Here is a 25,183-nt window from a genome sequence, read left to right on the forward strand (position 1 = left end):
ATTATTCTCCGTGAGCCTCAGTTTGTTCATCTACAGAATGGAAAGAACGAAGTGCTATGAAGATTAAATGAGAAGATCTGTGTAAATGCTTAGGGAAGAGTCTGGCACACAGTAAACAATAAATGTCAGCTGCCATCACCAGACCCGTTTTCATCACTACACCACCCCTTGCACCACTAAGATTACTACTTGGTTATTTGGATGATCAGGCGAGATCAGCATTTTATTAAACGTAAACTGCTATTAGTAATCATATACAAATGTTAGCTCTCAGTATGAATGAATACTTGATTTTTCTAAAGAAAACTGCCTCAAATGAACACATTTTTGATGTTTATATAGAATAGATTTCTCTAGATGGGACTGCATCTTACCTACAAATGATTTCAGGGCCCTTATAAGAGAACCATAAACAAAACCTTATAATCAAAACTCAGCACAGAGGCCAAAATTCAGTCTTTACCAATGATGAATTTTAGTAAGCATCACCTAGAAGGTCTGCCTCCTCAGGGAACCTTTCACCTCACTCAGTTTTCTCAGTCCTGCCTTCGGTGTTCCAGAAGAGGGCACCCGTGTGCGAGGCAGTGTACAGAGACCGACCAAGCTCACCAACGGAATGAGACAGGCTGAACGTGCCTTAGTAGCACTAATTTCCAGGAAACAATTGGACTCATCACCCTTCTACAGGTTCAGGCTCCTCTGGGCATGATCCAGAAGACGGGGGTTTTCACTTTTTTGCTTTTTGGGGTTGTTTTGTTTTTCTATACTAGGCTGCAGCTTTTCTGGGCCAGCTCTCAAATAAGCATGTAATACCTGCAATACTATCAACTTTAATACAACCACATTATAAAAATTTGAAATGAATCATTTGCAAAGCAACTATTTCTAAATACTGAGCATGAAAACTAAGGAGAAAAAAAATGATGCAAAAACATTTACATGTTCACTCTGCACAGAAGCTTCTTTGTGCAAAGTGGGATCAATGAATCCCAATTCCAGTGGGCAGGAAAGGAAGAGTGAATCATTTGCAGATAGACTAACTTGTTTTCCTGAGATACTCTTCAAGTGTCATTGGAATTCTGAGTTTACAACTTCATGAGAAACAGCTTTTGGCTATGTTGCTTCACTGCCTTGATATGGCATTAAAAATTTCTGATAACACCATATCACTCTCCACCCTGACAAAAGAAAATAAAGGGGCAACTGCATTCCACTCCCTTGTAAACTAATCAGTAGATGGTCTGAAGCTGATCATCTCCTTTAATAATGTGATTAAAATACACTGCACAGGGAGGCAGAGCCAAGATGGCAGCGTGGGAAGACACAGCGTTGGAGTCTCCCCACAACTAGGGCACCTGCCAGCCACTGGGGGGGACTGTGACGACCAAGGAGACGGGAGGAACCCCCAAGTGAACCAGTAGGAGGTAGGGGGGACTGAGGGGGGGAGAAGTGGAGGCCAGACAGGATCGGCACCCCTGAGGCTGGGAAGATCAGGAGAGGCGGGGGGGGGGGACCCTCCGGGAGGAGTGGGAGAGGAGTGGAGGGCGATCTTCTGGCCCAGTCGGGCCAGAGAGCCGGCTGAGCTCCCAGGCTGATCCCCTGGCCTCCAAAGCCCCTTCAGGCCGCATGGGTCCCTGGGGGCACAGGAGGGAGGCTGGGGAGATCAGAAGAGGCAGGCGGGAGGAACCATCCAGGAGAGGAGGAGCAGGAGAGGAGGGCGTTTGCCCTCCCGACTCGAGCCCAGGAGGCCTGCTGGGCTCCCAGGTGGGGTCCCCTGCCCTCTGAGACCAGGGGTGGGGGGCATGCCTGGGCCCTTTCTGTTCCTTGAGCCTAAGCCCCACCCCCCCACAGCCCCCAGGGCCTTTTCCAGCCCTGTGGGTCCTGAGCATAGGCCCCACCCACCACCCAAACCTTGCCCTTGCTTAGGCACCACCCTCCACAGCCAAGGCCTTTTCCCATTTTTTCTTCTTTTCCCTCCCCCTCTTTTTTACTATTGTGGTACTGACGTACCTTCCAGTTGTTGATTCATCTATATTTTTAATTTTATATTCTTTTCAATATATCTGTTAGTTTCCTAGTCTAATTTTATCTTCTACTTTGTTATTGTTCTCTCTTTTGCCACCCCACGCGGCTTGCGGGATCTTGGTTCATGAGCTGGGCCTGGGCCGAAGCTCCTGCAGTGGGAGCTCCAAGTCTGAACCACTGGAGTAACAGAGAACCTCAGACCGCAGGGAATATTCATCGGAGTGAGGTCTCCAGGAGATCCTCATCTTAGCACCCAGACCAAGTTCTACCAATAGCTTACAAACTCCAGCGTTGGAAGCCTCAGGCCAAGCAACCAGTAAGACAGGAATGCAATACCATTCATTAAAAAAAAAAAAAAAAAAAAAGGAAAAAAAAATGAGATGGCAAAAAAATGTGTAACAGATGAAGGAGCAAGATAAAAACCTACAAGACCAAATAAATGAAGAGGAAATAGGCAATCTACCTGAAAAAGAATTCAGAGTGATGATAGTAAAAATGATCCAGAATCTCAGAAATAGAATGGAGGCACGGATTGAGAAAATACAAGAAATGTTTAACATTTTAGAAGAACTAAACAAAAAACAAACAGAGATGAACAACACAATAACTGAAGTGAAAACTACATTAGAAGGAATCAATAACAGAATAACTGAGGCAGAAGAAGAAATAAGTGAGCTGGAAGACAAAATGGTGGAAATAAGTGCCAAGGAGCAGAATAAAGAAAGAAGAATTGAAGACAACCTCAGAGACCCCTGGGACAACACTAAACACACCAACATTCGAATTATAGGGGTCCCAGAAGAAGAAGAGAAAAAGAAAGGGTCTGAGAAAGTATTTGAAGAGATTATAGTCGAAAACTTCCCTAACGCGGGAAAGGAAATAGTCACCCAAGTCCAGTAAGCACAGAGTCCCATACAGGATAAACCCTAGGAAAAACACACCAAGACACATATTAATCAAACTAACAAAATTCAAAGAAAAAACATTAAAAGCAGCAAGGGAAAAACAAAAAAATAACACACAAAGGAATCCCTATAAGGTCATCAGATGATTTTTCAGTGGAAACTCTGCAGGCCAGAAGGCAGCAGGATATACTTAAAGTGATGAAAGAGAAAAACCCACAACCAAGATTACTCTACCCAGCAAAGATCTCTTTCAGATTACACAGAGAAGTCAAAAGCTTTTCAGACAAGCAAAAGCTAAGAGAAATCAGCACCACCAAACCAGCTTTACAACAAATACTAAAGAAACTTCTCTAGGCGGGAAACATGAGAGAAGAAAAAGACCTGCAAAAACAAACCGAAAACAATTAAGAAAATGGTAATAGGAACCTGCATATCAATAACAACCTTGACCATAAATGGATTAAATGCCCCAATCGAAAGACACAGACTTGTTGAATGGATACAAAAACAAGACCCAAATATATGCTGTGTACAAGAGACCCACTTCAGACCTGAAAGTGACACATACAGACTGAAAGTGAAGGGATAGACAAAGATATTCCATGCAAATGGAAATCAAAAGAAAGCTGGAGCAGCAATACTTGTATCAGATAAAATAGATTTTAAAATAAAGACTCTTACAAGACATAAGGAGGGACACTACATAATGATCAAATGATCAGTCCAAGAAGAAGATGTGACAATTAAAAATGTTTATGCACCCAACACAGGAGCACCTCAATACATAAGGCAAATGCTAACAACCATGAAAGGGGAAATCAACAGTAACACACTAATAGTAGGGGACTTTATCACCTCACTTACACCAATGGAAAAATCATCCAAACAGAAAATAAATAAGGAAACACAAGCTTTAAATGACACAATAGACCAGATAGATTTAATTGATATTTATAGAACATTCCACCCAAAAGTGGCAGAATACACTTTCTTCTCGAGTGCACATGGAACATTCTCCAGGATGGATCACATCTTGGGTCAAAAATCAAGACTCACTAAATTTAAGAAATTGAAATCATATCAAGCACCTTTTCTGACCACAACACTATGAGATTGGAAACCACTTACAGGAAAAAAACTGTAAAAAACACAAATACATGGAGGCTAAACAGTGCACTACTAAATAACCAAGAGATCACTGAAGAAATCAAAGAAGAAATTAAAAAATACAAAGAAACAAATGACAATGAAAACACAACCGAAAACCCATGGGACGCAGCAAAAAACAGTTCTAAGAGGGCAGTTTATAGCAATTCAATCTCACCTCAAGAAACAAGAAAAATCTCAAATAAACAATCTAACCCTATACTTAAAACAACAAGAGAAAGAAGAACAAAGAAAACCCAAAGTCAGTAGAAGGAAAGAAATCATAAAGATCAGAGTAGAAATGAATGAAATAGAAATGAAGAAAACAACAGCAAAGATCAATAAAACTAAAAGCTGGTTCTTTGAGAAGATAAGCAAAATTGATAAACCCTTAGCCAGACTGATCAAGAAAAAAAGGGAGGGGATGCAAATCAATAAAATTAGAAATGAAAAAGGAGAAATCACAACTGACACTGCAGAAATGCAAAGGATTATCAGACTACTACAAACAACTATATGGCAATAAAATGGGCAACCATGAAGAAATGGACAAATTCTTGGAAAGGTATAATTTTCCAATGCTGAACCTGGAAGAATTAGAAAATATAAACAGACCTACCATAAGTAATGAAATTCAAACTGTAATTAAAAGTCTTCCAACAAACAAAAGTCCAGGACCAGAGGGCTTCACAGGCGAATTCTATCAAACATTTACAGAAGAGTTAACCCCAATTCTTCTCAAACCCTTTCAAAAAACTGCAAAGGGAGAAACACTCCCAAATTCATTCTACAAAGCCACCATCACCCTGATACCAAAACCAGAAAAAGATATCACAAAAAAAGAAAATTATAGACCAATATCACTGATGAACATAGATGCAAAAATCCTCAACAAAACACTACAAACAGAATCCAACAGCACATTAAAGGGATCATACAGAATGATCAAGTGGGGTTTATCCCAGTGATACAAGGATTCTTCAATATAAGCAAATCAATCAATGTGATACACCACATTAACAAATTAAGGAGTAAAAATCATATGAGCATCTCAATAGATGCAGAAAAAGCTTTTGACAAAATTCAACACTCATTTATGACAAAAACTCTCCAGAAAATGGGCATAGAGGGAACTTATCTCAACATAATAAAGGCCATATATGACAAACCCACAGCAAGCGTCATATTCAATGGTGAAAAACTGAAAGCATTTCCACTAAGATCAGGAACAGGCCAAGGATGTCCACTCTTGCCGCTCTTATTCAACATAGTTTTGGAAGTCCTAGCCACAGCAATCAAAGAAGAAAAAGAAATAAAAGGAATACAAATTGGAAAAGAAGTAAAACTGTCACTGTTTGCCAATGACATGATACTATACGTAGAAAATCCTAAAGATGCCACCAGAAAACTACTAGAACTACTAAATGAATTCAGTAAGGTTGCAGGATACAAAATTAGTACACAGAAGTCTCTGGCATTGCTATACAACAACAATGAAAAATCAGAAAGAGAAATTAAGGAAACATTGCATTTACCACTGCAACAAAAAGAATAAAATACCTAGAAATAAACCTGCCTAAGGAGGCAAAAGACTTGTATTCAGAAAACTATAAAACACTGATGAAAGAAATCAAAGATGACATAAACAGATGGAGAAATATACCATGTTCTTGGACTGGAAGAATCAACATTGCGAAAATGACTATACAACCCAAAGCAATCTACAGATTCAATGCAATCTCTCTCAAACTACCAATGGCATTCTTCACAGAATCAGAACAAAAAGTTTTGCAATTTGTATGGAAACACAAAAGACCCCGAATTGCCAAAGCAATCTTGAGAAAAAAACGGAGTTGGAGGAATCAGGCTCCCCAACTTCAAACTATACCACAAAGCTACAGTAATCAAGACTGTATGGTACTGGCACAAAAAGAGAAACAGAGATCAATGGTACAGGATAGAATGCCCAGAGATAAACCCACACACATATGGGCAACTAATTTACAACACAGGAGGCAAGAACACACAATGGAGAAAAGACAGCCTCTTCAATAAGTGGTGCTTGGAAAATGGACAGTTACATGTACAAGAATGAAATTAGAACACTCCCTAACACCATACACAAAAATAAACTCCAAATGGATTAAAGACCTAAATGTAAGACCAGACACTATAAAACTCTTAGAGGAAAACATAGGAAAAACATTCTTTGACACAAACCACAGCAAGATCTTTTTTCACCCACCTCCTAGAAAAACAAAAATAAAAACAAAAATAAACAAATGGGACCTAATTAAACTTAAAAGCTTTTGCACAGCAAAGGAAACCATAATCAAGACGAAAAGACAACCCTCAGAATGGGAGAAAATATTTGCAAACAAATCAACGGACAAAGGATTAATCTCCCAACTATACAAAGAGCTCATGGAGCTCAATATCAAAAAAAAAAACCAAACAACCCAATTAAAAAATGGGCAGAAAACCTAAATAGACATTTTACCAAAGGAGACATACAGATGGCCAAGAGGTACATGAAAAGTTGCTCAACTTCACTAATTATTAGAGAAATGCAAATCAAAACTACAATGAGGTATCACCTCACGCCAGTCAGAATGGCATTATCAAAAAATCTAGAAACAATAAATGCTGGAAAGGGTGTGGTGAAAAGGGAACCCTCCTGCACTGCTGGTGGGAATGTAAATTGATACAGACACTATGGAGAACAGTATGGAGGTTTCTTAAAAAACCAAAAATAGAACTACCATACAACCCAGCAATCCCACTACTGGGCATATACCCTGAGAAAACCATAATTCAAAAAGAGACATGTATCACAGTGTTCACTGCAGCACTATTTACAATAGCCAGGATATGGAAGCAACCTAAGTGTCCATCGACAGATAAATGGATAAAGAAGATGTCGCACATATATACAATGGAATATTCCTCAGTCATGAAAAGAAACGAAATTGAGTTATTTGTAGTGAGGTGGATGCACCTAGAGTCTGTCATACAGAGTGAAGTAAGTCAGAAAGAGATAAACAAATACCGTATGCTAGCACATATATATGGAATCTAAAAAAAAAAAGAAAATGGTACTGATGATCTTAGCTGCAGGGCAGGAATAAAGAGGAGGACATAAAGAATGGACCTGAGGACATGGGGTGAGAGGGGGAAGGTGGGGCGAAGTGAGAGTAGCATCAACATATATACACTACCGAATGTTAGCTGGTGGGCAGCAGCAGCATAGCACAGGGAGATCGGCTCGGTGCTTTGTGATGACCTAGAGGGATGGGATAGGGAAGGTGGGAGGGAGGCTCAAGAGGGAGGGGATATGGGGACATGTGTATGTATATGGCTGATTTGCTTTGTTGTGCAACAGAAACTAACACAGTATTGTGAAGCAATTATACTCCAATAAAGATCTATTAAAAAAAATACACTGCACACTCACACTCTTCAGGAAACAAAACAGTCTGAATTTAGACAACACACCCGTATTTCTACACAGAAAAACACTTGCTTATCCAGGCCAAGATATCACATCCCTTCCTGTCTCTCCAAATTCAAGTTATCTTATTTTACAATATTTTATTTAAAGGAAGGTATAATTTATTATTCATAAGTAAATAAATAAACCAATCAGTCAATCAATCAATCATCAACTCACCAAAAACCTCCCTCCTCTGAATGAGGCGGAAGAAAGGAGGTGCCACTTGGCCTCACAACACATGAAGAAGGACATTCTGTAAAAGGCTCTAACTGCCAGAGCCCAGCAATCTCCCTGCTGGGGTTCAGAAAGGACACTCTTATTGCTGAATTCAATACAACTATTATCAAGAAAGTTTAATACCCTTAGGCAGAATACTCACTATAGCACAGAATGAGATCAAGTCTACCTTCCAAAGAAAATTTATAGAAAGAAACATCAGATATTAAAAATTTTATTTTATTGAAGTATAGTTTATTTACAATGCTGTGTTAATTCCTCCTGTACAGCAAAGTGATTCAGTTACATATATATATATACATTCTGTTTCATATTATTTTCCATTATGGTTTATCACGGGTTTTTAAAGTTAAAAAATTGTCTGGGCTAGCTCCTCTTTGCTTTTTCTCTCTGAAATTCCTACCAAATAAAAAGAGAGGAACAGACAGATAAATAATAGTCACATACAATTCCTATATAAGAAAACTAATGACAATGTCTGTTTTGGTGTAATGCTTATAACAACATTATTCCTTAGAGATTCACATTTTAATCTATCATTTTAAAAGTCATTCAAAAAGAATAAATTCCCAAACAGCCATCTGAAGACTCAATACACGCCTTATTATTACTGGTTAAATCCTAATTATCTAGTTTTTTTCTGGTTTCTTACAGGTTTTTTTTTGCATGTGTGATTATCTGATACTTGAAAATAATCAGTTTTCTATCACTAGGGTTATATTATTGAGGAAAAGTTATGGCTAAAAAATAATGGTTTTACCGTACCATATTCTGGCCCTTCCTACCCCTAAGGAGAAAAAATGCTTAATTTCAACTTAAAAAATATGAAGCACTGAATTACCTTTAATCAGATCTCAAACCGTCTTCCAATTGTTTATATTAAATAAGTATAATAAATATAATATAATAAATATAAATAAATATAATAAATGGATTGTTCCATACATTTTAGAATGCAATGAATAATTTTTATGCAAAAATTTCTCTTCTGTCCACATTTGTGCTGAGTTGAATTAGTATTAGTATATATTCACTGGGCATCAGAAGCTGGGCAACAGAAGGTGGTCCAGGACTGGCCAGCTAGGGAATGTTTGAACTCTGACCAACATAATTGTCAACAGATACTCTACAAAGTAGATAATCCTTCCATAGATAATGACTACTAAGTTAATATTGTAAGCAGTTTGCTACATAGTGTCATATCAAGAGTTGGTGTACCTACTCCATTCCTGTGAATCCCTGTTTCCTCCAGAACACAGGTCAAGATGCACCCAAGCCGGTCTGGGATAGCTGGCCTCTTCTACCTCACAAGCAGTAGCCAAAGAGTTAGAAGACAGATCCTAATTCCAGTTGAGTGTGTGTGTGTGTGTTGTTGTTGTTTTTCTTAATCTACCCCTGCTAGAGGTCTCAACTTAGAACTTACTTCTTTTTAATTTAATTTGCTTAAGAATAGCAATCATTAGGAATAAACAAGTAAAAATTAACTCATTAAACTTAAGTATTCTACCCCTAAACTAAACATTACAAGTGCTCAAAAGTATACTTGTAAACATGAAGTTAGTTTGGCCACATACCTCTGCCCCTCGCATGTCAAGGTTCTAAATAACATTATCCAGCCAGAGAACCATATGGGTTCCACTCTCCTCTGATCTCTCTTCTAACTGTTCCATCTTGTGAAGAACAAGAGGCTTTATGGATACTTTCTGTGGTTAGATATCATCCAGTTTTTACCATCTCTATTAGTGCTTTCTGCCCTCTCTTCAAATTCTTACAAATACCTGTTTCCACTGTCCCATCCGTGCCCAGCTTGGCTGCACCTCTCTGGTGCACTCAGAACTGCACATCAGCCCCCAGGCCCCTGTCCTGCTGGCACATCCGCCTCGTGCCTTATAGTAAAATAATGATGGCACGAAATTCTTTATTTTTTATTCCCTCTGTTTTAGACAAGACTAGAGTTTTTTTGAAGTCCTGGTTTTTACAGTTAATTCTAGAAGTTTATGGCCAACTCCTGAAACATCACCATTCAAAAGGTCACAGACACTCTCTAACCAATGCCTTTTACAATAATATTTTTAAGTTTATCTAATATTTTTAAAGCTTTGCTATATCCCAGTGCACCAAGAAAACATTTAAGATAACCAGTATTAAAACTTTCCTTCTCCAATTTCAAGAAAACACAATCATACCAAGTTCCAAAATGCTAAACTTTAAAATTATGGGTAAATATTCCTTGTGAGAAAAATTACAAAGTAAAGGGAGGTTACATGAATTTAAGACCAGTATTTATAATCAATACCTAATAAAATCGAATGAAAACTCTTGATTTTTCTCTAACAAAATTGAATGTTAATCTGGAGGGCTGCGTGTAAATTAATGAAGTTAGAACACTCTTTCACACCATACACAAAAATAAACTCAAAATGGCTTAAAGACTTAAATAAAAGACATGACAACATGTCTTCTTGTCCTAGAAGAGAACATAGGCAAAACATTCTCTGACATAAATCATACCAATGTTTTTCTTAGGTCAATCTCCCAACACAAAAACAAAAATAAACCAATAGGACCTAATCAGATTTATAAGCTTTTAAACAGCAAAGGAAGGCATCAACAAAATGAAAAAACAACATATGGTATGGGAGAAAATATTTGCAAACAATGCAACCAACAAGGCTTAATTTCCAAAATATACAAACAGCTCGTACAGCTCAATATCAAAAAAAAAAAAAAGCTACCAATTCAATCAAAACGTGAGCAGAACATCTACATAGATATTTCTCCAAAAACGACATACATATGGCCAACAGGAGCATGAAAAGATGCTCAACATCGCTAATTATTAGAGAAATGCAAATCAAAACTACAATGAGGTATGCACCTCAACCAAACAGAATGGCCATCATCAAAAAGACTACAAATAAAAATGCTGGAGAGGGTGTGGAGAAAAAGGAACCCTCCTACACTGTTGGTGGGAATGTAAATTGGTGCAGCCACTGTGGAGAACAATATGGAGGTTCCTTAAAAAACTAAAAATTGAGTTACCATATGATCCAGCAGTCCCACTCCTGGGCATACATATGGAAAAGATGAAAACTCTAATTTGAAAAGATACATGCACCCCAATGTTCACAGCAGCACTATTTACAATAGTCAAGACATGGAAGTAACCTAAGTGTCCATCGACAGATAATTGGATAAAGAAGATGTGGTACATATATACAATGGAATATTACCGAGCCATAAAAAAAAATGAAATAATGCCATTTGCAGCAACATGGATGGACCTAGACATTATCATACTAAGTGAAGTAAGTCAGACAAAGACAAATATCATATCACTTACATGTGGAATCTAAAAAAGTGATATAAATGAACCTATCTACAAAACAGAAAGAGACTCACAGACACAGAAAACAAATGGTTACCAAAGGGGAAAGGGGAGGAGGGATAATTTAGGAGTTTGGAGTTAACAAATTCACACTACTATATACGAAACAGATAAACAAGAAGGTCCTACTGTATAGCACAGGGAACTATATTCAATATCTTGTAATACCCTATAATGGAAAATAATCTGAAAAAATATATATAACTTATATATGTATAACTGAATCACTCTGCTGTACACCAGAAACTAATACAGCATTGTAAATCAACTTCACTTCAAATAAAAAGAAAAAAACTGAATATTAACAATTTCCCTCACTTGTTGACCAGTTTCTGTGGAAATGAAGAATATTTCCCCCAGTAATTCAAACACTGCTTCATATTGCTTTAATACCAAACTTTTGGACTTTTACACACACATACACAAACAAATAACCCCCCTACACACACACACACACGCGCGCACACACACACACACACACACACACACACACACACACACAGAGCTTACTCCATATGGCTTATGAACTTCTATGCTCATGGCTTCAAATAATTTTTTGAACCATAATCTATTCCATCACTTCAAACTTCATTTTGAGGAAGAGATAGCAGGAAAAGAAAATTTTCCTCGAGGACAAATACACTCCATACTATAAAAAATACGAATGGCCAGTAAGCTGAGTATTCTTTAACTTCTAAACCCACCCCTTGCAGATTCACAATGCAGGTGAGTACTCTTCGTACTAAAGACTTAGAAGTTCTTCAGAAAAGAGTTTAACCTTGATAAAATCACTTTTGTTGTTTTGTTTTGTTTACTACCCTTTTAATTTCTATCCTACATGGAACACACACTCTGTGAAACATGCATTCAAACTTTCACTAAGCTATTCAATTTACAAAATAAGATGTTTTTTACCAGAAAAACTTAGGTTTGGGAGGGGCCATGAGAGGGTCTTCAGTGGCCTGAAACCACTAGATGGCCCAGGCTGAGTGAGCATCAGACTTCAAAGAAGAAAAGCAAACAGGGAGAAGATTTGGTCATATATATGCCTTCTTAAAAAGGAATCACTATGCAGATCCCCAGACAGCACCTGTCTATCCAGCCCAGTTCCTCGGACGGTGTCACTTGGGCATTGCTTGAGAGGAGGGGGGCAAACCTGTGTCCCTTCTTCAGTACTACAGTCCATCCCCCAGAGTGTGTTCCTAATACCCTTTCACCCCACAACACTCTTAAGAGCAATACCCCACGCCACGGTGCAAGAAAAAAAGCAGAAACATCCTCAAACTCAACTTTTTAAATGGCAAGAGGGAATGACCTAGCTGTGATGTCCTGGGCCAATATCCCCCTAGTGACAGTCCCTCTGCTTCCCTACCTAAATACCATAAGGTGTGGATGTGATGCACTTAGCAATTCCCAACTACCTGCTGCAAGAAGCTGCATATCAGAGATGAACCCAGAAGGCAGCATGCATTTAGATTTTGTGACTTTCAGAGAACACAGCCATTTCAGAATGAAATTCACCATAGAAATATAAAATATACTGTCCTCACTAGTACATTAACTTCATATAGATCTTGTCTCTTTTATAAAATAAAAAATACATATCAGGGAATTCCTAGGTGGTCCACTGGTGAAGAATCCACCTTACAATGCAGGGAATGCAGGTTCGATCCCTGGTCAGGGAACTAAGATCCCACATGCCACCACAACTACTGAGCTCACGCACCTCAACTAGAGCCCACGTGCCACAACTACAGAGCCCACGCGCTCTGGAACCTGCGTGCCAGAACTACAGAGCCCATGTGCCCTGAAGCCTATGCACCACAACTAGAGAGAGAAAACCCACATGCCACAACTAGAGAGAAGCCCACGCACCACAACAAAAGATCCTGCACACTGCAACAAAGATCCCATGTGCTGCAACTAAGATTCGACGCAGCCAAAAGTAAATAAAATAAATAAATAATAAGTAAATCTGAAAAAAAAAAAACATGTCAGATGACCCAGTTCAGATATTTTAAAGTTTAGAGAACAAGAGCATGTGCTTGACCACCCTTCTCCTGAGTCCTGGCACCTCTGAGCTCCTATCTCAGCATATAAACTCACTCAAAGATGATCATTCAACCCAGTCATTCAGCTCTATGAAGTTTTTATTTATACTTTATTCTTTAATTTTATTTCTGAAGTATATGATAAGTAATATCACTCTGGTTTTATGTAGCAGTAAGAAAAAGAGGGAGGGAGGGAAGGAGGACAAAGAAAAGAAAAAACTAAGCCAAGAGCCAGAAAAACTCCCAAGAAGCCAAAAAGAAAAAGAATCCTACCAGTCTGGAACTTCCATTTGGAGGACACACTCCTTCATTTGGGGTCTGAAGAAAACAGAATGCCCTTTGGCACCACTCTTAAAATTCATTTTTAAATTTCTCCTTCGACTACAGAGTCAAATCGCCTAGACAGTTTTACTTTCACATTCTGAATTTCTATCCTTGGAACTAGGGCTGATAAAATAAAACCTAAATACATTTTAAGTCAATCTCGCCAGTCCTCTCAAAAGATCTTTACCCCAATCACTTAAAGTAAGAAAATACCAGTCAACTAGCAAAAATAGCAAAGGTGTGATTTCTCCCTTTATGCACCAGAGGTGTTAAAGGTCCTGCCCTACCGGAGATCAGCCTGGCTTTTTGGTCCTGCCACGGGAGATCCTAAATTCTGCAATTTGCTGCAATGCCACCAGCCCCAAGTCACCGAAGAGCTGACGTTTCTGCAGCTTGTCACAGTGTTGTCACATGCTAGTCACTTCAGAGCAACCAAAAGACTTGCAGAAGTAATTCCCATTGATACCACTTAAAACTTGCCAAAGTTTGGGGAAAGCTCGTTACTAAAAATGTGGATACCACTACCTGCTCTCTGCCCTCACAATTACAGATGGTGCTTTACACTATACACACCCATGTTCATAAATCTTTACTAATATCTGGGGATAAGGCCTGGAAAACACTACATATCAATTTAATGGAGGGAAAAAAAGTGAGGCTCAGAGAGACTAAATGACTTTCCCAAAGATACAAAGCTGCTTAGATACAAAATTGGAATTGAACCCACATCTGTCTCCAATCCTAGAATACTTTCCACAGTAAACAATCCACTGCACTAATATAAACCTTGAATAAAACTGAAAGGCAAAGCCACTGAGGAAAAAAATTACGGGTCTGGAGACTCAAACAGACCTAGTCTCAGGTCTCAGTCCCAACAAGTTGTGTCACCTCTCTCAGCCTCAGTTTCCTCGTCTGCAAATAATGAGGATCATAATATCTGCCTTAAAAATCAACCACTCAAAACTAGTGTTTACTATTAAAAATTTTTGAAGATTTCAGTGGTTTCTCTTTCCCAGAATTCTTAACTTTACAAAATAGAAATAGAAAAAAAGTTCCCCACAACTCACCAGAATAAATCTAAGAGCTATGTACCAATGCCTAAAGCACACACTTCATTATCCATGATAAACGTTGCCAAAGAAATCTGCAGTGTTTGGAGGGAGAAGTTCAGAAAAGAAGAACGAGATAGGTGCTTTGTTCAACACATACCTGACTGTGATGCAGACACTGGAAAGCAGCAAACCAGCCCCAAGTCAGAGCACCAGTAACATACAGTGCGCCCGGGCTTACACCAATCCAGCGCCACCTCTTTAACCAAGACTTTCAACAAACAAGGGCCAAGAGTCACCCTCTTTCCATGTGTCCCCCAAAACAGTATTCCACAAAACCCTAGTGCTTCAGGCTATGAAAATTAGAGCTGTACAAAAACCAAAAACACTTTTTACCTTTCCAGCATTTCTCAAAGTTATCTGACATGAATCCTTTTGTGCCAAGAACATCTATTAACACCTAGAGAAATACAATTCGGAAAACCCTGACTTACTGCTATGCTGTCATATACTAGCACAGTTTCTCAAACGTATGTGTGCATTAGAATCACCCGGGAAAATGTTATAAAGGCAACTTCTCCAGCCCTACCCCAGACCTAAAGTTTGAGAACCAAAGGGTTACTTATATTTCAAATAAGCATCACAGGCTATAACAAATTTAAAACTGCTGTACCAGTAGTTCGAGTATTATCTGTTATCTCTCATTGTAAAGACCACCAGTAGCTCTCAAAATTCAATATCTGTTAGAGTCACCTGGGAAGCTCATTTAAAAACACATATCACTGGACATCACCCCTAAAAATTCAGATTGACAGAATTGGTACAATTGTTGGATCCAAACAAATTAATATCAGCAGCAATTTTCTTTCTAACTTAAGTCCAACTTCTTGTAGGACTCACCAAATGGTATAATGTCTTATTATTTTATATTCCTTGTGATGTAAATGAGTTCCTTCTGTACCTTTCTCTTAGAGAAATAAAAATGTTACTGTTAAGGAGGAATAGAGTTATATTACACAAAACTGATTCCAGAAACACGTACTGTGTTATCACTGAAGTATGAGAATGAATGTCAGCCTGGGCAAAGGCCCTTTGGAAAATTTTTGAAGGTTTTGGTTTGTATTTTTTAAAAATCCTATTCTGGTTATACATACCCAAGGGTCAAATTCCATTTTATACTCACAACTCTGATATGAATATTTCTATTCAGAGAGAGTACGTCTTCTATCTTTCAGATGTACTGTAAGTTCTGAGCTATAAGCACTGTAAGACAATTAACATCAGCTCACGCTAAAGTGACAGAAAGAGTATGATGGCTGTGACACTGTTTTATACAATGTTAACATCACGGTTAAGAGCAGAGGCTTAAGGCCTTGCAGAGATCAAGACGGTGGAATAAAAGAACGTGGAGCTCACCCCCTCCCACAAATACATCAGAAATACATCTACCTGTGGAGCAATTCTCACAGAACACCTAATGATACTGGCAGAAGACCTCACAAAACCAAAGCTGCCAGAAAGAAAACCACCTAACTAGGCAGGAAGAAATGAACAGGGACGGGACCTATGCCTCTGGGAGGGAGCTGTGAGAGAAGAAAGGTTCCCTCGCCCTCTGAACCCCCTTCACAGCTGGAAGATCAGCTGGGACAGACAGAGCCTCAGAGGCTTGGAGGAGAGTGCTGCAGCTGGCCTGCAGCAGGCAGGACAAAGAGAGACCAGCACAGACGGTCCTGGCCACCTTGCTGCACTCCCCAGCCCAAGACACGTGCCTGCTGCGCAGCAGCCGGGGACCGAAACTCCGGCTTCAGCTAACAGACCCAGGGACGGGACTGGGGTTGGCTGTGCAGAGACAACCCAAAGGGCCCACAGTGTGGTCCAGGCTGCAGGTGGGGGTGTGTGCTGGACAGAGCCTAGGTGCACCACAGGAGCTCCACTGTCAACGCACGCAGGAAGGGGTGGAACGTGGTGCAGTCACAGCAGCCTCATTCTCAGTGTGCTCATGGGCAGGCACGGCTCCACCTCTACAAGCTCTGGGAGCACACAAGCACAGGCGGGTTGCCCACACGCGAAGACAGGGCTGAAATCTGAGCCAATTCTTCCAGTTGCACAACTTCAGAGGATTTATGCCACCAGGAGGTTTGTGAGCGCAGCGCCTGTAGGACGTCCAAGCAGATGACAGGCACCCCCCTGGGCGGGGCAGGACCAGTGTCGGCAGTGGTGGGCTTTATGGTAGGCACACGCAACGGCGGGGCTGGGGTTTGGGCTGATTCCCTGCACTACCACAGCAGGTCCAGGTGCACCACTACAGTGTGTCCAGGTGCCGGACTTCGGCAGATCTGCATCTGCAGCCTTCTGAGCGCAGCACCTGAGGGACATTTGGGCCGATTGCCAGCATTCTCATGACTAAGGCGGGGCGAGGTCAATGGCAAGAACAGTGTACATTGTGAGCACACACAAGAGGTAACAGGTGACATCACAGAGTACACTTCCCGACAGACAACTCCTGCAGAGAAATACTCAGTGGCTCCTCTCACAGCGGGAGTGCTCCAGTCCTGCCTACCTCACACGGCCGCTCAGAACCGGATCTAGGGACGTCTACTCCAGCAACTGGGAAGCAGACCCTGCTGCTGACAGAGCTGTGACAACCACAGAGGAAAGAGGAGGACCAATCCAAAATCCAGGGCAGGCTCTGGTCACAACACTAATCACACCTACTCTCAAGGGGATAAGAGCCAGCACACCCTGAGGAAAGATGTGGCAGGCATCCATACTAAAAACCACCCTCACACCAAAAATATTAGAGCCACACAGGCTACCCAGGGAAGCTCCCACATAAAAACAGTAGATAACTGTTTCAAGACCACAGTAGATAACTGTTTCTTCTGAATTTATACAGTGAGAGAAAAATGAGTAAAATAAAGAAGCAGAGGAACCAACCCAAATAAAAGATCAAGAGAATGCCCCTGAAATAACAATGAAATTGACCACTCCAGTCTACTAGACCCAAAGTCCAAAAAGGAGATAATAAAAGTGCTGAAGGAATTAAGAAAGGCTGTTGATAGAAATGCAGACCACTGTAACTAGGAACTAGAAACTATAAGGGGAAGCTAATCAAAAATAGACAGCTCAACTGCTGAGACGAAAATAAAGATAAAGGCAATAAATAGCAAGCTAAGTAATGAAGAACAACGAATAAGCAATCCAGAAGATAGAATAATGGAAACCACTCCATCAGAACAGCAGACAGAAAGACAAATGGAGTGGGGGGAGGGACTGGTTCAAGATGGTGGAGTAGAAGGATGTGCTCTCACTCCCTCTTGTGAGAGCACTGGAATCACAACTAACTGCTGAAAAATCATCAACAGGAAGACACTAGAACTCACCAAAAAAGATACCTCACATCCAAAGACAAAGGAGAAGCCACAATGAGATGGGAGGGGGGCGCAATCACAATAAAATCAAGTCCCATAACCGCTGGGTGGGTGACTCACGAACTAGAGAACACTTATACCACAGAAGTCCACCCACTGGCGTGAAGGTTCTGAGCCTCACGTCAGACTTCCAAACCTGGGCGTCCAGCAACAGGAGGAGGAATTCCTAGAGAGTCAGAATTTGAAGACTAGCAGGACTTGACTAGAGGACTTTGACAGGACTGGGGGAAACAGAGACTCCACTCTTGGAGGGCACACACAAAGTAGTGTGCACATCAAGACCCAGGGGAAGGAGCAGTGACCCTACAGGAGACTGAACCAGCCCTACCTGCTACTGTTGGAGGGTCTCCTGCAGAGGCAGGGGGGTGGCTGTGTCTCACCGTGAGGACAAGGACAGTGGCAGCAGAAGTTGTGGGAAGTACTCCTTGGCGTGAGCACTTCCAGAGTCCACCATTAGCCCCAACAAAGAGCGCGGGTAGGCTCCAGTGTTGGGTCGCCTCAGACCAAACAACCAACAGGGAGGAAATTCAGCCCCACACATCAGCAGACAAGTGGATTGAAGTTTTACTGAGTTCTGTCCACCAGAGCAATAGCCAGCTCTACCCACCACCAGTCCCTCCCATTAGGAAACTTGCACAACCCTCTTAGATAGCCTCATCCACCAGAGGGCAGACACCAGAAGCAAGAAGAACTACAATCCTGCAGCCTGTGGAACAGATACGACATTGACAGAAAGATAGACAAGATGAAAAGGCAGAGGGTATGTACCAGATGAAGGAACAAGATAAAACCACAGAAAAATAACAAAATGAAATGGAGATAGGCAAACTTCCAGAAAAAGAATTCAGAATAATGATAGTGAAGATGATCCAGGACCTGGAAAAAGAATGAAGGCAAAGATCGAGAAGATGCAAGAAATGTTTAACAAAGATTTAGAAGAATTAAAGAACAAACAAAGAGAGATGAACAATACAATAATTGAAATGAAAACTACACTAGAAGGAATCAACAGCAGAATAACTGAGGCAGAAGAACAGATAAGTGACCTGGAAGACAGAAGGGTGGAATTCACTGCCACAGAACAGAATAAAGAAAAAATAATGAAAGGAAATGAAGACAGCCTAAGAGACCTCTGTACAACATTAAACGAAACAACATTTGCATTATAAGGATCCCAGAAGGAGAAGAGAGAGAGAAAGGACCAGAGAAAATATCTGAAGAGATTATAGTCAAAAACTTCCCTAACATGGTAAAGGAAACAGCCACCCAAGTCCAGGTAGCACAGCGAGTCCCATACAGGATAAACCCAAGGAGAAGCACGCTGAGACACACAGTAATCAAATTGGCAAAAATTAAAGACAAAGAAAAATTATTGAAAGCAGCAAAGGAAAAATGACAAATAAAATACAAAGGAACTCCCATAAGGTTAACAGCCAATTTCTCAGCAGAAACTCTACAAGCCAGAAGGGATTGGCACAATATACTTAAAGCGATGAAAGGGAAGAGTCTACAACCAAGATTACTCTACCCAGCAAGAATCTCACTCAGATTCGATGGAGAAATCAAAAGCTTTACAGACAAGCAAAAGCTAAGAGAATTCAAACCAGCTCTACAACAAATGCTAAAGGAACTTCTCTAAGGGGGAAACATAAGAGAAGAAAAGGACCTACAAAAACAAACCCATAACAATTAAGAAAATGGTAATAGGAACATACATATCGATAATTACCTTAAACGTGAATGGATTAAATGCTCCAACCAAAAGACACAGGCTTGGGACTTCCCTGGTGGTGCAGTGGATAGGACTCCATGCTCCCAATGCAGGGGCCCCGGGATCGATCACTGGTCGGGGAACTGGATCCCACATGCCGCAACTAACAGTTCACATGCCACAACTGAGGAGCCCACCTGCCGCAACTGAAACCTGGTGCAACCAAAAAAAAAACAAAAAAAAAAGACAAGCTCGCTGAATGGATACAAAAACAAAACCCATATATATGCTATCTACAAGAGGCCCACTTCAGACCTAGAGACACATTCAGACTGAAAGTGAGGGGATGGAAAAAGATATTCCATGGAAATCAAAAGAAAGCTGGAGTAGCAATTCTCATATCAGACAAAATAGACTTTAAAATAAAGAATGTTACAAGAGACAAGGAAGGACACTACATAATGATCAAGGGATCAATCCAAGAAGAAGATATAACAATTATAAATATACCTGCACCCAACATAGGAGCATCTCAATACTTAAGGCAACTGCTAACAGCTATAAAAGAGGAAATTGACAGTAACACAATAATAGTGGGGGACTTTAACACCTCACTTACAAAAATGGACAGATCATCCAAACAGAAAATTAATGAGGAAACACAAGCTTTAAATGAAACAGCAGACCAGACAAATTGATATTTATAGGGCATTCCATCCAAAAACAGCAGATTACACTTTCTTCTCAAGTGCACACTGAACATTCTCCAGGATAGATCACACAATGGGTCACAAATCAAGGCTCAGTAAATTTAAGAAAATTGAAATCATATCAAGCATCTTTTCTGACCAAAATGCTATGAGATTGGAAATCAATTACAGGGAAAAAAACGTAAAAAACACAAACACACGGAGGCTAAACAATACAAACTAAATAACCAAGAGATCACTGAAGAAATCAAAGAGGAAATAAAAAAATACCTAGAGACAAATGACAATGAAAACACGACAATCCAAAACCTATGGGATGCAGCAAAAGCAGCTGTAAAAGGGAAGCTTATAGCAACACAATCCTATCTCAAGAAACAACAAACATCTCAAATGAACAACCTAAACTTACACCTAAAGGAACTAGAGAAAGAAGAACGAACAAAACCCAAAGTTAGTAGAAGGAAAGAAATCATAAAGATCAGAGCAGAAATAAATAGAATAGAAACAAAGAAGACAAGAGCAGAGATCAATAAAACTAAAACCTGGTTCCTTGAGAAGATAAACAAAATTGATAAACCGTTAGCCAGACTCATCAAGAAAAAGAGGGAGAGGACTCAAATCAATAAAATTAGAAATGAAAAAGGAGAAGTTACAACAGACACCACAGAAATACAACGCATCCTAAGAGACTACTACAAGCAACTCTATGCCAATAAAACGGACAACCTGGAAGAAATGGACAAATTCTTAGAAAGGTATAACCTTCCAAGACTGAACCAGGAAGAAATAGAAAATATGAACAGACCAATCACAAGTAATGAAATTGAAACTGTGAGTAAAAATTTTCCAACAAAAAAAAGTCCAGGACGAGATGGCTTCACAGGTGAATTGTATCAAACATTTAGAGAAGAGCTAACACCCATCCTTCTCAAGCTCTTCCAAAAAATTGCAGAGGAAGGAACACTCCCAAACTCATTCTACGAGGTCACCATCACGCTGATACCAAAACCAGAAAAAGATACTACAAAAAAAGAAAATTACAGACCAATATCACTGATGAATATAGATGCAAAAATCCTCAAGAAAATACTAGCAAACAGAATCCAACAACACATTAAAACGATCATACACCATGATCAAGTGGGATTTATCCCAGGGATGTAAGGATTCTTCAATATACGCAAATCAGTCAATGTGATACACCATATTAACAAACTGAAGAAAAAAAACATATGATCACCTCAATAGATGCAGAAAAAGCTTTTGACAAAATTCAACACCCATTTATGATAAAAAACTCTCCAGAAAGTGGGCATAGAGGGCACCTACCTCAACATAATATACGCCATATGTAACAAACCCACAGCAAACATCAGTCTCAATGGTGAAAAACTGAAAGCATTTCCTCTAAGATCAGGAACAAGAAAAGGCTGTCCACTCTCACCATTAGTATTCAACATAGTTTTGGATGTCTTAGCCACGGCAATCAGAGAAGAAAAAGAAATAAAAGGAATACAAATTGGAAAAGTAGAAATAAAACTGTCACTGTTTGCAGATGACATGATACTATACATAGAGAATCCTAAAGATGCCACCAGAAAACTAGTAAAGCTAATCAATGAATTTGGTAAAGTTACAGGATACAAAATTAATGCACAGAAATCTCCTGCATTCCTATACACTAATGATGAAAAATCTGAAAGATAAATTAAAGAAGCACTCTCATTTACCATTGCAAGAAAAAGAATAAAATACCTAGGAGTAAACCTACCTAGGGAGACAAAAGACCTGTATGCAGAAAACTGTAAGACACTGCTGAAAGAAATTAAAGATAATACCAACAGATGGAAAGATATACCATGTTCTTGGATTGGAAGAATCAATATTATGAATATGACTATACTACCCAAAGCAATCTACAGATTCAATGCAGTCCCTACCAAATTATCAATGGCATTTTTTACAGAACTAGAACAAAAAATCTTAAAATCTGTGTGGAGACACAAAAGACCCTGAACAGCCAAGGCGGTCTTGAGGGAAAAAAACGGAGCTGGAGGAATCAGACTCCCTGACTTCAGACTATACAACAAAGCTACAGTAATCAAGACAATATGGTACTGGCACAAAAACAGAAATAGAGATCAAAAGAACAGAATAGAAAACCCAGAGGTAAACGCATGCACCTATGGTCAACTAATCTATGACAAAGGAGGCAAGGATATACAGTGGAGAAAAGACAGTCTCTTCAATAAGTGGTGCTGGGAAAACTGGACAGCTACGTGTAGTAAAAGAATGAAATTAGAACACTCCCTAACACCATGTACAAAAATAAACTCAAAATGGATTAGAAACCTAAATGTAATGTAAGACGGGACACTACAAAACTCTTAAAGGAAAACATAGGAAGAACACTCTTTGACCTAAATCACAGCAAGATCTTTTTTGATCCACATCCTAGAGTAATGGAAATAAAAACAAAAAAAACCAAATGGGACCTAATGAAACTTAAAAGCTTTTGCAAGGCAAAGGAAACTACAAACAAGACAAAAAGACAACCCTCAGAATGGGAGAAAAATATTTGCAAACGAATCAACAGACAAAGGATTAATCTCCAAAATATATAAGCAGCTCATACAGCTCAGTATTAAAAAAACAGACAACCCAATCAAAAAACGGGCAGAAGACCTAAATAGACATTTCTCCAAAGAAGACATACAGATGGCCAAGAAGCACATGAAAAGCTGCTCAACATCACTAATTATTAGAGAAATGCAAATCAAAACTACAATGAGGTATCAACTCACACCAGTTAGAATGGGCATCATCAGAAAATCTACAAGCAACAAATGCTGGAGAAGGTGTGGAGAAAAGAGAACCCTGTTGCACTGTTGGTGGGAATGTAAATGGATACAGCCACAGTATGGAGGTTCCTTAAAAAACTAAAAATAGAATTACCATATGACCCAGCAAGCCCACTACTGGGCATATACACAGAGAAAACCATAATTCAAAAAGACACATGCACCCCAATGTTCACTGCAGCACTATTCACAATAGCCAGGACATGGAAGCAACCTAAATGCCCATTGACAGACGAATGGATAAAGAAGATGTGGTACATAAATACAATGAAATATTACTCAGCCATAAAAAGGAAAGAAATTGGGTCATTTGTAGAGACATGGATGCATCTAGAGACTGTCATACAAAGTGAAGTAAGTCAGAAAGAGAAAACAAATATCGTATATTAACACATATATGTGGAACCTAGAAAAATGGTACAGATGAACTGGTTTGCAGGGCAGAAATTGAGACGCAGATGTAGAGAACAAACGTATGGACACCAAGGATGGAAAAGCGGGGGGTGGGGTGGTGTGATGAATTAGGAGATTGCGATTGACATGTATATACTAATATGTATAAAATGGATAACTAGTAAGAACGTGCTGTATAAAAAGAAAGACATGGAAAAAAAATAAAAGCAATATACGAGAACTATGGATAATATAAAGCATGCCAATCTATACATAATACAGATCTCAGAGGTAGAAGAAAGAGAAAAAAGAATCAAAAATGTATTTGAAGAAATTATGGCTGAAAACTTCCTAAACCTAAAGGAGGAAACAGATATCCAGGTACAGGAAGTACAGAGGGTCTCAAACAAGATGAACCCAAGCAGACCTACTCTAAGACATATTATGATTAAAATGGCAACAGTTCAAGATAAAAAGAGGTTCTAAAGATACAATAGAAAAATGAAGAGTTAGTTAGAAGGGAACCCCCCATAGGGCTATCAGCTGATTTCTCTACAGAAATGCTGCAGGCCAGAAAGGAGTAGAAAGATATATTCAAAGTCCTAAAACGGAAAAACCTGCAACTCAGGATACTTTACCCAGCAAGATTATCATTTAGAATAGAAGGAGAGATAAAGAATTTCTTAGATAAGCAAAAACAAAAAGAATATAGCATTACTAAACCTATCCTAGAAGAAATATTGAAAGTTCTTCTCTAAATAGAAAAGAAGCGAGAATCGATAGGAAAAATAAAATTACAACAGGAAAAGCAAATATGTAAAAGCATTGTAGATCACTTCAATAAACCAGTGTATAGATTAAAAAAAAAAGCAATCAAAACAATTTTTGTGAAAGCAATTATAACTACAATGACCAGCAAAATGATAAACATGAAGATGTAAAATAGGACATTAAAATCATAAAAACAGGGGTGGGGGGAGTAAGAAAATGTAGATTGTTTTTCAGAATGTGTTTGAGCTTATATGAGCAAGTATATATAGTGGTGGACTGACATACTTGAAAACCATGGTAACCACAAATCAGAAGCTCATAACAGATTCATAAAAACCAAAAAGAAGAGAACTCAAGCATAAAACAAAAGAAAACCATCAATCCACAAAAGGAAAAACAAAAAGAAAGGAACAAAAAAGAAGTAAAAAATCAACTGGAAAATAAAGTTAAAAATGGCAGTAAATACATACCTATCAATAATTACCTTAAATGTGAACAGACTAAATGCTCCAATCAAAAGACAAAGAATGGCAGACTGTATAATAAAACAAGAACCTACAATATGCTTCATACAAGAGACCCACACAGACTGAAAGTGAGAGGATGGAAAAAGATATTTCATCCAAACGGAAATGACAAGAAAGCAGGATTCATATCAGACAAAACAGACTTTAAAACAATATTCATA

General features: G+C 39.3%; 1 protein-coding gene across 18 annotated transcripts in view; it reads right to left on the minus strand.

Annotated features, from left to right (window-relative positions):
* PSD3 (pleckstrin and Sec7 domain containing 3) overlaps positions 1 to 25,183 on the minus strand; it is a 573,112-nt gene that overhangs the window by 318,766 nt on the left and 229,163 nt on the right. For 16 of the 18 annotated variants that reach the window (XM_067721837.1, XM_067721838.1, XM_067721851.1 and 13 more), the window contains one exon: positions 7,747 to 7,863. The exons of the other annotated variants lie outside the window; for them this stretch is intronic. In XM_067721837.1, the coding sequence (XP_067577938.1) occupies positions 7,747 to 7,863 (117 nt within the window). The remainder of the gene's footprint in view (positions 1 to 7,746; positions 7,864 to 25,183) is intronic. 18 annotated transcript variants of the gene reach the window in all.

Source organism: Pseudorca crassidens, chromosome 21 (assembly GCF_039906515.1).
Source record: "Pseudorca crassidens isolate mPseCra1 chromosome 21, mPseCra1.hap1, whole genome shotgun sequence".
Taxonomy (NCBI): domain Eukaryota; kingdom Metazoa; phylum Chordata; class Mammalia; order Artiodactyla; family Delphinidae; genus Pseudorca; species Pseudorca crassidens.